The 14,597-nt window shown below is 38.7% G+C and overlaps 2 protein-coding genes across 6 annotated transcripts in view; one reads left to right on the top strand and one right to left on the bottom strand.

Moving 5' to 3' along the window:
* Window positions 1-953: 953 nt before the first annotated feature.
* Window positions 954-6,397, bottom strand: LOC142172000 (phosphatidylinositol 4-kinase alpha 2-like). The gene is made up of 3 exons (XM_075235749.1): window positions 6,300-6,397; window positions 5,966-6,161; window positions 954-1,022 (listed from the first exon to the last, which is right to left on the bottom strand). The coding sequence occupies exons 1-3, from the start codon at window positions 6,395-6,397 to the stop codon at window positions 954-956; spliced, it is 363 nt and encodes a 120-aa protein (XP_075091850.1).
* Window positions 3,890-14,597, top strand: part of LOC107762352 (phosphatidylinositol 4-kinase alpha 1) — a 29,646-nt gene continuing 18,938 nt past the window's right edge. For 2 of the 5 annotated variants that reach the window (XR_012701364.1, XR_012701357.1), the window contains exon 1: window positions 3,894-4,856. The gene's annotated coding sequence lies outside the window, so the exon portion shown is untranslated. Of the gene's footprint in view, window positions 4,857-14,597 lie in introns of all 5 variants that reach the window. The other 3 variants (XR_012701363.1, XM_075234732.1, XR_012701351.1) reach the window with 2 other exon arrangements.

The raw sequence follows: 14,597 nt of genomic DNA, 5'->3' as shown, positions 1-14,597 counted from the left end.
TGACATGAGAAATGATGATGTAACACACAAAAGTAAAACAAGATGGTTGAACCAGAGGAGTCTTATGCAATATGAAGATACCTAACAAAGTGAAAGGCAATTTTTATAGAACGGATGCGAGATTAGTAATATTACATAGGAGTAAATGCTGGGCCTAAAGATAATGCTACAAAAGTGTAGATATTAAGATGGATGCGTGGTCATACAAGATTGGGATAGTTAGGAATGATCAAATCCTAAAGAGAGTGCAAATAGCATAAATAGAGGATAAACGGTAATATGCTATATTTACGAGTAATTTGATGTGTTTTACCCCTACTTTGGTGTGTTTAAAGTGGTTTAAAGGTTGAAAAATGTTCAATAGAGCTTGATGATTGAAGTTTGTTATGTTGGAAGCCAAAGTTTGCAATAGGAAACTTAGGCATCAAATGTATGACAATAGAAGAGATCGATTAATTGTATTATTCTCCTTTTTCAATCTATTCCTAAGGATCCTAGAGTCTCCGAGTTTGCCTGGTATTTTCTATAAATTCTTTAACCAAGACATTCCATGTTGAGATCCCTCAAGGGACTACTATTCACAATCTCAGGCCAGTAAAATGGTCAATTACACAGAAATATGAGCATATACCTAACCTAATTGACTTGGGTAAAACTTAGTTGATAGTTTATGGCTTGTTTTCATCTTCACATGTTTTTTCCTCTGTAATCAGTTTCAATTCATATCAATTTCCACTTTCTTTTCTTTTTCCCCTCGACAAGTAATCAGTTTCCAGATATTTCACAAATGAAAACTTTATTATGAAAGAACATGCATCCACAAGTAAATGTCATACAAGGATCCACTTTATCTTTTAAAAAAATACCATACAAGGATTCACCTCAATTATTCCTCTTTCTGGCCCAGTTGGTAGAACGCCATATGGATATAAATAAAGATTAAGCCCAACAGCTCAAAAGATATCTTTCAAAAGTGAAATGACTTGTACAGCAAGAACATCTTCCCGACAATCATTTCCTACCTATGCAAAAGAAAACAAAATTTAGACAACATATAAAAAAGCATAAACAAGAAAAATAAAATTTAACATGTAAAGAAGCATAAACAAGAAATGAGCTGTTATAACAACAACAAACTCAGTTAAATCCCACAAGTGAAGTATGGAAAGGGTAGTTTGTACGCAAACCTTACTCCTCCCCTGGAAGGTAGAGAGGCTCAATAGACCCTCAACTCAAAGAGTGATGAACAGAAGCAGTAACAACAACGAAATACTAAGAAAACCGAAGCGAAAGATAATAAGAAAACATCAGGTAGTAACAATAAGAAAAATACCAGACTAACACTAAAACTACCGGTATGAAAAAAAAATGCTCGGTTACCTACTAACCTTGTATCCTAATCCTCGACCTCCACACTCTTATATCAAGGGTCATGTCTTCAGTAAGCCGAAGCAGCGCTATGTCATGCCTAATCACGTCTCCCCAATACTTCTTTGGCCTACCTGTACCTCTCCTCATATACACCAAGGCCAACCTCTCACACCTCCTTACTAGGACATCTGTACTTCTCCTCTTCACATGCCGGAACCATCTAGACTCGCTTTTTGCATCTTGTCTTCCACGGAGGCGACTCCCACCTTTACCCGAATATCTTCATTCATAATTTTATTAAACCTGTTATGCCCACAGATCCATCTCAACATTCTCATTTCTACTACTTTCATCTTCTAGACATATGAATTCTTGACTGACCAACACTTCCCCCATATAGTATAGTCGGTCTAACCATCGCTCCGTAAAACTTACCTAAGTTTTTGTGGCACATTCTTATCACAAGACACCGGAAGCGAGCCTCCATTTCATCCACCCCGCTCCGATTCGATGTGTAATATCCTCGTCTATCTCCCTATTTCCTTGGATAACTGCACCAAGGTACCTGGAACTTCCTCTCTTGGGGATGATTTGTCTCAAGTCTCAGGTTTATGTTCGCTTTCTGGGTGATGTCGTTGATCTTGGCCTCCAAGTAATCTGTTTTGGTCCTGCTCAACTTGAAACTTTCCGACTCTAGGGTCTGTCACCAGACTTTCAGCCTCTCATTAACACCGCCTCGTGTCTCGTCAACCAGAATTATGTCATCTGCAAATAACAGACACCATGACACCTATCCTTGAATGTGGTGCGTCAGCACGTCCCTCACCAACGCAAATAAAAACGGGCTAAGGGCTTATCCCTAGTGCAACCTCATCACAACTAGGAAGTGTTTCGAGTCTCCTCTTCATGTCCTCTCCCAGGTCTTAGCTCCATCATATATGTCTTTAATCACCCTAATGTAAGATACATGACCTCTAACCTTCTAACATCTCCATAGAACCTCCCATAGTACTTTATCGTATGCTTTCTCTAAGTCAATAAATACCGTATGCAAGTCCTTCTTTCTCTCCCAATACTACTCTACCAATCTCCTTACGAGAAGAGTGGCATTCATAGTAGAACGTCTGGGCAATAAATTTGAGCTGGTTTTCCGAAATAGACACACTCTTTCTCACCCTAAATTCTACTACCTTCTCCCAAACTTTTATAGTATGACTTAGTAGCTTGATACCCTTATAGTTATTGCAGTTTTAAATGTCACCTTTGTTCTTGTACACAATGGAATCATCGTACTCCACCTCCATTCTTCGGGCATTTTTTTAAACCTAAAAATGATATTAAATAAGCTAGTGAGTCAATCCAAACTTGCCCTACTCGCGTTCTTCTAAAATTCTACCGGGTATTAAAGTCGCTCAGTCTAGCTCAGGTATTATGATCTAACAACGTTAGTATGTCTTTGACATTCTTGAGGAGAAAAGAATGACAGGTTGTACACATGTTGACACTCCTATAGATCAGAATTCTAAACTTCTGCAAGGACAGAGGGAGCCTCTTAGCGATCCTGCAAAATATAAGTGGCTCATTGGAAAATTAAATTACCTCACAGTGACTAGACCTGATATTTCCTTTCATGTGAGTGTCGTGAGTCAGTTTTTGGATTCTTCCTGCAATAGTCATTGGGATGCAGTTGTCCGCATTCTTCAATATATAAAATCAACTCCGGACAAAGAATTATGTTTGAGGATCGAGCCCATGAGCAGATCGTTGGATACTCAGCTACTGATTGGACATGATGAGCTTCTGATAGACGTTCTACATCTGGATATTGTATTTACTAGGAAGTACTTTGGTATTTTAAGATAGCAAGAAACATAATGTGGTTGCTCGGTCTAGTGCAGCAGCAGAATATCGAGCAATGACTATGGTAATATGTGAGCTAGTTTGGAGCAAATATTTGCTCAAGGAGTTGAAATTTGGTGAGATCAACAAGATGAAACTTGTGTATGATAATCAACTTGCTCTTCATATTGCATCAAATCCAGTGTTTCATGAGAGAACTAAATACATTGAGATTAACTGGCACTTCGTCAGAGAAAAGATAATCTCATGAGATATTGCTACAAAGTTTGTGAAGTCGAATGATCAGCTTGCAGATATTTTTACAAAGTCTCTCACTGGTCCTCGTATTAGTTACATATGTAACAAGCTCGGTACATAAGATTTGTATGCACCGGCTCGAGGGGCAGTGTTAGATACTTATGTAAATAATATGTAATTAGTTCTAGTCCCACATGAAATAGGAACGGGATATGTATTAGATGCCATATCAACAAAGATAATAAAATATTAAACTAAAATAAAAATAAGAAAAAAACTTGAGTAGAAAAAAAGTAAAAATATAATCTAGTAGACTAGTTAATTTTAAGTCCCCGTCAACGGTGCCAAAAACTTGTTGATCCCAAACGCACACGCAAGTATATGTGGTCAACAAGTAATATAGGATTGTAAAGAAAACAACAAAAAGCTTAAAATCACACCAAAATTTTGGCCGTGCAGGATGTTTCAATCGAATTTCAGTCAAAAGATGATATATTCACATAATCTCACACGTACGCTGTGCCATAGAGTTCTGTACTCATATTCTCCATTTGATCGTGATACAACATTTTGTTTCTTGTTACTCCCTAATACCTAAGTTTCTATCGTCAAAAACACAGTAGCTGGTAATAGATCAGCCAAATCCACACATGCAAAACGCTCAATGTGAGAATGCCCATATTGCAATATAATATGCTAAGTCCAGGGGCTCCCTTTTGAAACCAAAAACATCAAAACCAAGCGACATATTGTTGGATTGAAGAGACTTCTAACACAAAAGTAGCAAATATCCATAAGAGATACCCAAGGAAGCTGATCAGAGTGTAAATTCAGGAATACACTATCAGTTTTACTGGAAAAGTTCGCCGGAGAGTAGTTGGTAGTCTGAAAGTGGTTTGATATTCACTGGAAAAAAAAAACAGAATGCTCATTCTGGGGAAATGCAGGCTTCAGTCGAATCCCAGAGTAAAGAAAAGGGTAGATATGTCGCCATAAAAACTAGATCTGGCCGAATGGAGACTGAGATTGTCCGCAAAAGGTAGTTTTGTTCGTCTGAGAAAGCTGAAAGTGCCTAAAGCGTGCTCGAACTGGCTAAGCAACCTAGAAGATGAAGGATGGAAGTCTGGAAGTCGCCGGAAAAGGGGTCACGCTCCGGCGCGTGGGACTGATGCATCGCCGGAGCAGACTGTTTTAGCTGCACGTGACTGCACATGAGGCTGCTACTGGTCTTTATTCACCGAAGTCTGACAGAACTTGTGGCAGTGTTGGTTTCTGCACAACATTGATAAAATATTAACTCGAGGGACAGCCCTTACGGTCACTGGAAAAATTGTACAGTTACGATACGTGAGAAACGAATACGGATGAAAAAGTTTGTCGAATTCTTGGTAAATATTCCTAAGCTTCAATTTATTTTCATAGTTGGTCTGAATAACTTTCTGATTGTTTTATAGAATACTTGTTGGAGTAGGACTAGATTTTTGGAGTTTATAAATATCACATTTGCTGCAATTCAGCTGATTGTGCTAAATTGGATTCTATATAAAGTTCCTATCTTACGTTATGATGCATAGGGATATAGGAGCACTGCTAGAGGTTACAAAATTATCTCTGTTTCCTCTTCCTTCCAAATTCATCATTGCATCATCTGGTAATTTCTTTAATAGATTCCTCAGTCCTAAAGACAACCACACATTCTATCCTTTCTCAAAACCATTCTAATGGAATGATTTTTCCTAGGTCTAAATTCAAAACGCACAAGAATCAGAATCTGTCCAGAGTTAATTTTCATTGATTTAAAAAGAGAACCCCACTTTATTATCTTTTTGAGAGAAGTAGTAGTAGAAGTATTAAAACCCCACTCTATATTTGTTATCTTGTTACTTGTTTTCCATGCTTGAAAATAGCCCCTGTTTTCATCTTTTCAAGCCTCCAATGTGCCTTAGACCATCACATTCACCACCCATCTCAATACCCGTTGAACATAACAATTTCCTACCCTTTTTACTGGTGAGAATCCTATTTGTGCATCAGTGTGGCATGCAATGAAGAGATCATATATTTCACTCTATTATAAAAATCATGACCAGTCCCTACAGCAGTAAAAAGTCAAACAGAACATTCAACTCAAACTAGAGCAGGTATCTTTTGTCGTTTACAAATGGTGGTTTTTACAACCAACTTGCATACACCTCGACTATTCCACCGGGTACCTGCCACCTCCTACCAACATAGGTACCGGGTAACCCTACTCACCAAGGCCCTACTATCTAGTAATTACCACTATCATCACTTATGAAAAAGGCTACATTTTCAATGAGGTTCATTTTGTTCTTTGATACTTCTCAAGTCAATCAACCATCCAAAGGGAATGAACTGGTGGAGGAAAGTCGTGGCAGGAATGCAAGACCATAGGCAGGTTTCTTTCTCCTGAAATAAAAATATATAAAACTAGAGGACACTTGAAGGAAAATACAGTTATATCGCCCAATCTTACCTTGAATATACAGGCCTCGGGTTTTATGTCATTTTGATCTCCATCTCGATCTGCTACGTTAAATGTGATCATAATAGAAACCTTGGCAGCTGATTGCAGGGGAATTCCACTATCAATCTGAATCCCTTTCACGATTTTATTAGGAGCAGTAGGTAGATAGAGATCATCTCCTTGCATCTCAATTTTCTCCAACTCCCTAGTCAATCAAAATATGAAGTTTGTTTCAAGATAGACAAATATCCAAAGGCATATAACACATAGACAAAAATACAATATTTTGTTGACAAATAAGAAAACCATACAATATTAAATCTCCGCATACATTTTACTTTACCTTTGAATGCCAGCTCTTTGATCCTCCTTGTGAAGTGGATAGAGTGCACCTGATATAGATGTGACCTTGCCAAAGAAATCAAACTCTCTGTAACACATCACGGGCCTTTTCATTGAACCAGTCAATTATTCGTTATCTTACAAGAGGAAGTAGGGCCAAAAATGCAGCATGCTGAAGATAAAAACACATAGATATTGAGAGTTATAAGGGGAAACATAGCACCAAAATAAGAATAAAAACTATTCACCACTTCTCTAGAGGACGAAGTTATGGGGTAATTAAAGATTGTGTTGGCGACAAAGCTCCAGGCCCAAATGGTTTTACTATGGGATTCTATCAACATTGCTGGGAAGTCTTAAGTGCGTTGACTTTTTTCCAAGGGCATGCGTAGTTTCAGAAAGCCTCAATGCATCTTTTATTGCACTAGTTCTCAAGAAGAGGGGCAAAATAACTGAAGCTTTTAGGCCTATCAGTATGGTTGGCAGCTTTTACAAAATTTTGTCCAAATTACTTGCAAGAAGATTAAAGGGTATCATAAGTAAGTTAGTCTCACAACAACAATTGGCTTTCATCAGAGGTAAAGAAATCATTGATACCATGGTTCTCCACATGGTTGTTTTTTGTTCGCAAAAGGGTCTTAGACAAAGACATTCCCTTTCCCTTTCCTCTTCATTCTGGTTATGGAAGGTCTGAGCAGAATGATGGTCACCCCTATGCAAACAATTGTATTAAAGGTTTCTCGACCTCTGTCAGCAGGCCTTCTGTTTTGGATAATGTTATCTATTCAGTCCCAAATATTCATTTTTTGGCAAATATTTTGGGTTGTAGTATCGGATCGCTTCCTACTGCCTAGGTCTCCCTCTTGGGGTTAATCAAATATTATTTCCATATGAGGGGATGTTCTAGAGAAATGTGAAGTTGTCAAACTGGAATAGACAATACTTGTCTTTGGGTGGAAGAGTGGTGCTCAGCACTAGTGTATTAGATTTGCTTCCCATGTATCCCAATGCCAACGGATCATCTCTGTTTTGGATAATGTTATCTATTCAGTCCCAAGGGATCATCTCTTTATCAAACCTTAGAATTTTCAAGACTTAGAGTTCTTGAATGCCTTTGAGAAATTCTTGAAGAATCTATAAATTTCATGTAGTTGGAGAGTTAAGAGAGGCAATTAATGGACCAAATCTACCAGAGAGTACTAATTTCTCACTAACAACGACAATATACCCAATATTATCCCACACTGTGAGGTCTGGGGAGGGTAGTGTGTACGCAGACCTTACCCCTACCTTGTGAGGATAGAGAGGTTGTTTTCAATAGACCCCCGGCTCAGGAAAGAATAAGCAATACATTAATGAAAATATAGACAAGGGACAGTACCAAAAAATCATATAAAAGCAGAATAAAAACAATAAGACGGTAAGGTGATCAACAATGAAAGAAAACAACGGTTAGTCATAAAAACCTACTATTGACAGAAAGCGAGACTGCGTGCCAATCCTATCATTATGAACACTCTAGACTACCTACTCTATTACCCTAACCCTCGACCTCCATACCTTCGTATCAAGAGTCATGTCCTCGGTAAGTTGAAGTTGCGTCATGTCTTGCCTAATCACCTCTCCCCACCTCTTCTTTGGCCTACCTCTACCTCTCCGTAGGCCCTCCAATGTGTAGAGTTCCTCTTTCTCACCACAAAATTGCATTTATGGTGGAGAGTTCCTCTTTCCCTCTAAACCTTAAAGACTTGCAGCAAACAAATAATAAACTTTCTCTCCCATAATTGCCTTTAAAAGGCTTCAGTGAAGCTCGTGGTAGGGAACACGGTGCATGCCCCTCGCACGCGCCCCTGCTCCTTCAGCATTTTATGGATGCCAACTTTGGCGCTTTAGGCGTGATTCACTGCCAACATTGTGGCAGCTGGGGGCATCAGACGCCTTGGTAATGCGTTGCGCCATCCTTGGCGTACACCACTTGAAGGCATTTTTCTTGTTCCTTTGCTTTGCTTATCTTGGTTCCTTGGTTTCCTTCCACCTATTCCCATGCACATTAGTCAGAGCATTCATCCCTTTGTAGTTTTACATTTTCCAAGTGAGTTTGATGACTTTGTTTCACTCAATTAATCTTGTGCAGCTCGGGTTTAATCTAAATCGCATTCTTAAGCTCGAATTTAGCCCGAATTAATTATAGAAATTCACGGGGCTTTACATTATGTCTTTTAGACATTCTCAACAGCTGCTCCCTGCATCTTCTTTCCCAGACTTCCTTTGCTGGAATTTGTATTCAAAAGGCTTATTCTCAGTTAAGTCTTCCTATTCTATCCTCACCCATAACTCCATTGGAATCATCCCTTGGCCCTTGAAACCAATCTTGAAGGGGCTGGCTCCTCTTAAAGTGAAGTGTTTCACCTGGTTAGTATTGAAAGGAGCGTGTCTGAAACAAAGCAATCTACAGAGGAGGGATATTCAACTTTGCAACAGGTGTATTTTGTGAAGAGCAGCTTGAGGCCATCAACCATCTAACTCCACTGTATATTCACTTCTCAAATTTAGGATCTTATTTTGAACATCTTGGGCATGTTTGGTGTATGCCAGAAACAACACTTCACCTTTTGGAAGATTGCCACAGGATAGTTATACAAAGGGCTTCGGATATCATTTGGTATATACTATATCGGCTGCGGTATGATGGTGTATATGGAAAGAAAGCAACAATAGGGTGTTCAAAGATAGAAAGGACAGTTATCAACATCAAACACAAATGTATTTTCTTGCATAGTTTTTGGTGTAGCATGGCTAATGCACATGTCTCCGACCCTGACACCATGCTCGATTTGATTAGTAACTCAATCTATAATGTCTTCCTTTTGGTTGTAACTTTTGCAGCAGCTCCTTTTTGCTGGTTTTATTATTAATACAAAGTTACAAAAACTATTCACCACTTGTAAGAATGTGCACAAATTTATGAGGTGGAATAGTTACAAGAAACACAAAATTTATTGACTTCAAAAATATGGTCACCAATATAAACGGTGATTGAGTGAGACACAGAGAGAGAGAGAGAGAGAGAGAGAGAGTAGTAAAAGTCAATCATACAGATAACAGATAAACGGATCTCCTCAACCTGATAAGGAAAAATAGGATCTTGTTCCAGATAAGGATGGTTATCCATGCAACAAACATAAACATTGCAGAAAGAAAAAACTGAGATAGTATAACAGTGGTATTGGTCAATAGCTTTAATTATCTGAATTTTGAAATTTGCAGCTCCTAAATAAATCTTCTCGACTTGGAGTTCATGCACAGCATGCTTATAGGAAGAGGACCAGATAAGAGTGTTTAGAGAAAGGTGCAATAGATGCTTTAATAGCAAGAGGTATCGGTTGAATTTATCTACCTTTGCAGAAGAGCCTTTCCCTTGTTGCGGAAGCCAAATGTATATAGTGTGAATGAGTCACAACTACTATACCAAAAATTATGACAACCACTAAATAATAAACAAGACAATAAGACAACAATAAAAGAACACCAGAATTTACGAGGTTCGGCCAATTTTGCCTACTTTCTCGGACACAATCAATATTTTATTCCACTCCAAAATTACAAGTGAAATAATACTAAAGAGAGAAGATACAAATGCCTTAAGAAGAAAAAAGGCAAATAAGAGGTGTGTTTAAATCCTAAACATTAGGCCTCCTTTTATAGGGTGAAATTCCCATTCAAAATTGTCATCCACCGATGTGGTACTTTTGCCAATTTCAACAAATCTCCACCTTGGCAAAAATCCACATCTTCAATTTTCTCTCAATAACAAATTTTGGTTGTGTCTTCATCTTCAATCTTTAGTGTTCAACAATGTTGATCAAATCCAAACAATGTTGAAACTTGACCGCAGTCACCACTTTTGTCAGCATATCAGCAGGGTTCTCCGTAGTATGAATTTTCTTCATCGTGACTCCACCTTCTTCTATGATTTCTCGTACGAAATGATACCGAACATCAATGTGCTTCGTCCTTGCATGATAAACTTGGTTCTTCGCTAATTGAATAGCACTTTGACTATCACAAAAAATTGTAATATTTTTTTGTTCAATACCAAGCTCCTTTAGCAACCCCTGAAGCCAAATTGCCTCCTTTACAGCCTCTGTAATAGCCATGTACTCTGCCTCTGTTGTAGACAAAGCAACTGTTGACTGCAAAGTAGACTTCCAACTAACTGGTGCCTTTGCAAAAGTAAACACATAACCAGTAGTTGACCTTCATTTGTCCAGATCACCCGCAAAATCTGAGTCACAATATCCAACTACAGACCGATTGCCTTCCTGCTCAAAAACTAACCCAACATCTACAGTACTATGAATATACCGTAGAATCCATTTCACAGCTTGCCAATGCTCCTTTCCTGGATTATGCATATATCTGCTAATAACTCCAACGGCTTGTGAAATGTCAGGTCTTGTACAAACCATTGCATACATCAAGCTACCAACAGCATTTGCGTATGGTACCCTTGACATATACTCCTGTTCAGTTTCATCCTTTGGCGACATAGTAGTACTTAGCTTAAAATGGGGAGCAAGTGGCGTACTAATTGGCTTAGTCTTCTTATCTATGCCAAAACGCTGTAGTACTCTCTTCAAATATTCTTTCTGAGATAAACAGAGTTTCTTTGAACGTCTATCTCTTATTATCTCCATGCCAAGAATTTTCTTTGCCTCACCCAGATCCTTCATCTCGAACTCCTCCTTCAGTTGAATCTTCAACTTATCAATTTCTTCCGAATTCTTGGAAGTTATCAACATATCATCAACATATAGGAGAAGATATACAAAGGAACCATCATTAAGTTTGCGCAAATACACACAATGATCGTATTTGCTTCTCTTGTACCCTTGCCGCAACATAAACTTGTCAAATCGCTTGTACCATTGTCTAGAAGATTGTTTCAATCCGTACAACGATTTTTCAAGTTTGCATACCATATTTTCTTTTCCAGCAACTTTGAATCCTTCTGCCTGATTCATGTAGATTTCCTCCTCCAAGTTTTCATGTAAAAACGTAGTTTTTACATCCATCTGAACTAGTTCCAAATCCAACTGTGCTACCAAAGCCAACATAATTCTAATGGAGGAATGTTTTACAACTGGAGAAAATACTTCATTGTAATCAATTCCCTCCTTTTAAGCATCTCCTTTGGCCACCAATCTTGCTTTGTAGCGAACATCTTCTTGGTTAGGAAATTCTTCTTTCTTTGCAAATACCCATTTGCACCCAATTGCTTTCTTTCCCTTCGGGAGATTGGCCAATTTCCATGTATGATTCTGATGAAGGGACTGCATTTCTTCATTCATGGCAATCCTCCACTTATCCTCTTCTGAACTTTGGATTGCGTATTTATAAGTGGTAGGAACACCATCAGCTACAATTGAGGTTGCACAAGTAACCGTCTCTATGAGACGAACATGTTTCGTTATTGTCCTTTTTGGCCTGCTGGTTGCTATTGATTCAAGTTGTTGTCGAGGTTCCTGAGTTGGAATCTCCCTTTCTACTGGCTCTTCTTCCAGAGGGTAATCTTCATGAGTTTCCTCCTCTGCTTCTTGTGTAGGAAAAATAAATTTTCCCTCAAACTCCACCTGCTTTGATGCACCACCGGTTTGTTTGACATCTTCAACTGTCACCTTATCTGTTATGGCAGATTCATCAAAGGTAACATCTCTGCTGAATATAATATTCCTTGTCTCTGGACACCATAAGCGGTATCCTTTGACTCCAGAAGTAATCCCCATAAATATAGCCTTCTTTGCTCTCGGATCCAATTTTGACTCTTTCACATGATAGTATGCAATTGAGCCAAACACGTGCAAAGAGTCATAATCTACAGCAGGTTTTCCATACCATTTTTCAAATGGTGTCTTGCCATCAATAGCAGCAGATGGTAGACGATTAATAAGGTGGGATGCATATGTAATTGCCTCAGCCCAAAATTCTTTGCCCAAGCCAGCATTGGATAACATACACCGTACCTTCTCCAGTAAAGTCCGGTTCATACGTTCTGCCATTCCATTCTGTTGTGGTGTATGTCTGACAGTGAAGTGTCGGACGATGCCATCATTTTCACAGACCTTATTGAAATGATCATTTTTGTATTCATCTCCATTGTCTGTGCGAATACACTTGATCCTCCTGCCTGTTTGATTCTCCACCATCGTTTTCCATTTGAGAAAAATTCCCAACACTTCATCTTTCCTCTTCATTGTATACACCCACACTCTTCGGGAAAAATCATCAACAAAGGTTCCAAAATAGTGCTTCCCACCCAATGAATGTGTTTTGGAAGCACCCCAAACATCAGAGTGTACATAATCCAAAATGCCTTTAGTATTATGGATCGCTGTACCAAATTTAACCCTTGTCTGTTTCCCTTTGACACAATACTCGCAAAACTCCAAGTTGCAAGTCTTTACGCCTTTTAACAATCCTTGATTAGATAGAGCTTTCAAGGATTTTCCTCCAGCATGTCCCAAGCGCATGTGCCATAGCCTGGTTGCTTCTGCCTCTTTGTCATCACTGGATGTCACTGTTGCTGTCCCAATAACTATGCTACCACGATAGCAGTACATGTTATTGTTCTTCCGATTGGCCTTCATTACCACTAGTGCACCGGAGCATATTCTCATCACTCCATTTTCTGCAATAATTTTGAACCCTTTTGATTCTAGGGCTCCCACAGAGATGAGATTCTTCTTCAAACCCGGTACATATCGAATATCTGTTAATGTTCTGATCATTCCATCATGGCTCCTTAATCTTATTGAACCAATGCCATATGAGGTAAGAGGGCTGTTATCCGCTGTGTGGATGACTCCATATTCTCCTTCTTGAAAATTCACGAACCAGTCCTTGTTGGGACACATATGATAGCTACAAGCCGAGTCCATCAACCATATGTCTGATGATGTTGATAACTCTGTTGTAACTAATGAGAAGTCTGAATCATCACAATCAACTAATTTGAATCCATAATGGCCTTTCCATTGTTATGTCTGGCCTTATTCTTCAACTTCGGACAGTCTTTCTTCCAGTGCCCCTTTTCTCGACAAAAGGCACATTCATCTTTGCTGGGTCTAGATCTCGACTTGGATCTTCCCTTCTTAGTCCTCGTTTGATTTTGAGGACGACCCCTCACAATTAGTGCTTCTCCTTCTCCGCCCTTCTGTTTTTCTCCCTTTCTTTGTTCATAGCTGTACAAAGCCGAACAAACTTCTCTGAGAGAAATTTCGTCATTTCCATGGAGTAGAGTAGTTTCAAGGTGCTCGTACTCATTAGGAAGTGACCCCAACAACATCAAGGCCAAGTCACCATCATCAAAAGTTGCATCCATATTTTGCAAATCTGTGACCAACTTATTGAAACTGGTGATATGTTCATTCATTGTGGTACCAGGAACATAGGTGAAGCGAAACAGTCTCTTCTTCATGTACAATTTATTTTGACTGTTTTTCTTCAAAAATTTATCCTCCAGTGCTTTCCATAATTTACTTGCAGAAGTTTTCTTTGTGTATGGATATTTCTGCTCTCTAGCAAGGTAGGATCGAATGGTACCGCAAGCAACACGATTGATAATTTTCCAATCTTCTTCTCCAATAACATCTGAATTCTTTTCTTCAATGGCAAGATCTAGCCCTTGTTGAAAAAGAACATCTAGAACCTCGCCTTGCCACATCCCAAAATGTCCTGACCCGTCAAAAATTTCTACCGCAAATTTCGCATTTGACACAATTCTTGTCATAAGCGAAGATGCCAACGATGACGTATTATTGACACTTGATGTAGATTCTTCTTGTTTACTGTCTCTCATTTTGACACAAATATTATTTAGTAGCTGACGACACAAATCAAGATTATTTCCTTTCTGGTGTGGAAGATCAGACTAAGCTGCAACCACAGAGCATACTCAGACAGAACCTTGACTCAGTTACCAAGATAGATCTTTTCTGATGTGGAAGATCAGACTATGCTGCAACCACAGAGCATACTTAGACAGTACCTTGGCTCTGATACCAATTGTTGCGGAAGCCAAATGTATATAGTGTGAATGAGTCACAACTACTATACCAAAAATTATGACAACCACTAAATAATAAACAAGACAATAAGACAACAATAAAAGAACACCAGAATTTACAAGGTTCGGCCAATTTTGCCTACTTCCTCGGACACAATCAATATTTTATTCCACTCTAAAATTACAAGTGAAATAATACTAAAGAGAGAAGATACAAATGCCTTAAGAAGAAAA

This window comes from Nicotiana tabacum, chromosome 17 (genome assembly GCF_000715075.1).
Source record: "Nicotiana tabacum cultivar K326 chromosome 17, ASM71507v2, whole genome shotgun sequence".
NCBI lineage: Eukaryota > Viridiplantae > Streptophyta > Magnoliopsida > Solanales > Solanaceae > Nicotiana > Nicotiana tabacum.
This window is presented reverse-complemented; position numbering and strand designations above follow the sequence as displayed.

Excerpts from the sequence above, each read along its gene's own strand:
- LOC142172000 (XM_075235749.1), bottom strand. The coding sequence starts at position 6,397 with ATGTGTTACAGAGAGTTTGATTTCTTTGGCAAGGTCACATCTATATCA. Across the intron at positions 6,162-6,299 it reads CAAAGAGCTGGCATTCAAAG|GGAGTTGGAGAAAATTGAGA; the intron begins GTAAAGTAAAAT and ends TTGATTGACTAG. Across the intron at positions 1,023-5,965 it reads CCGAGGCCTGTATATTCAAG|GTAGGAAATGATTGTCGGGA; the intron begins GTAAGATTGGGC and ends TCTTTTGCATAG.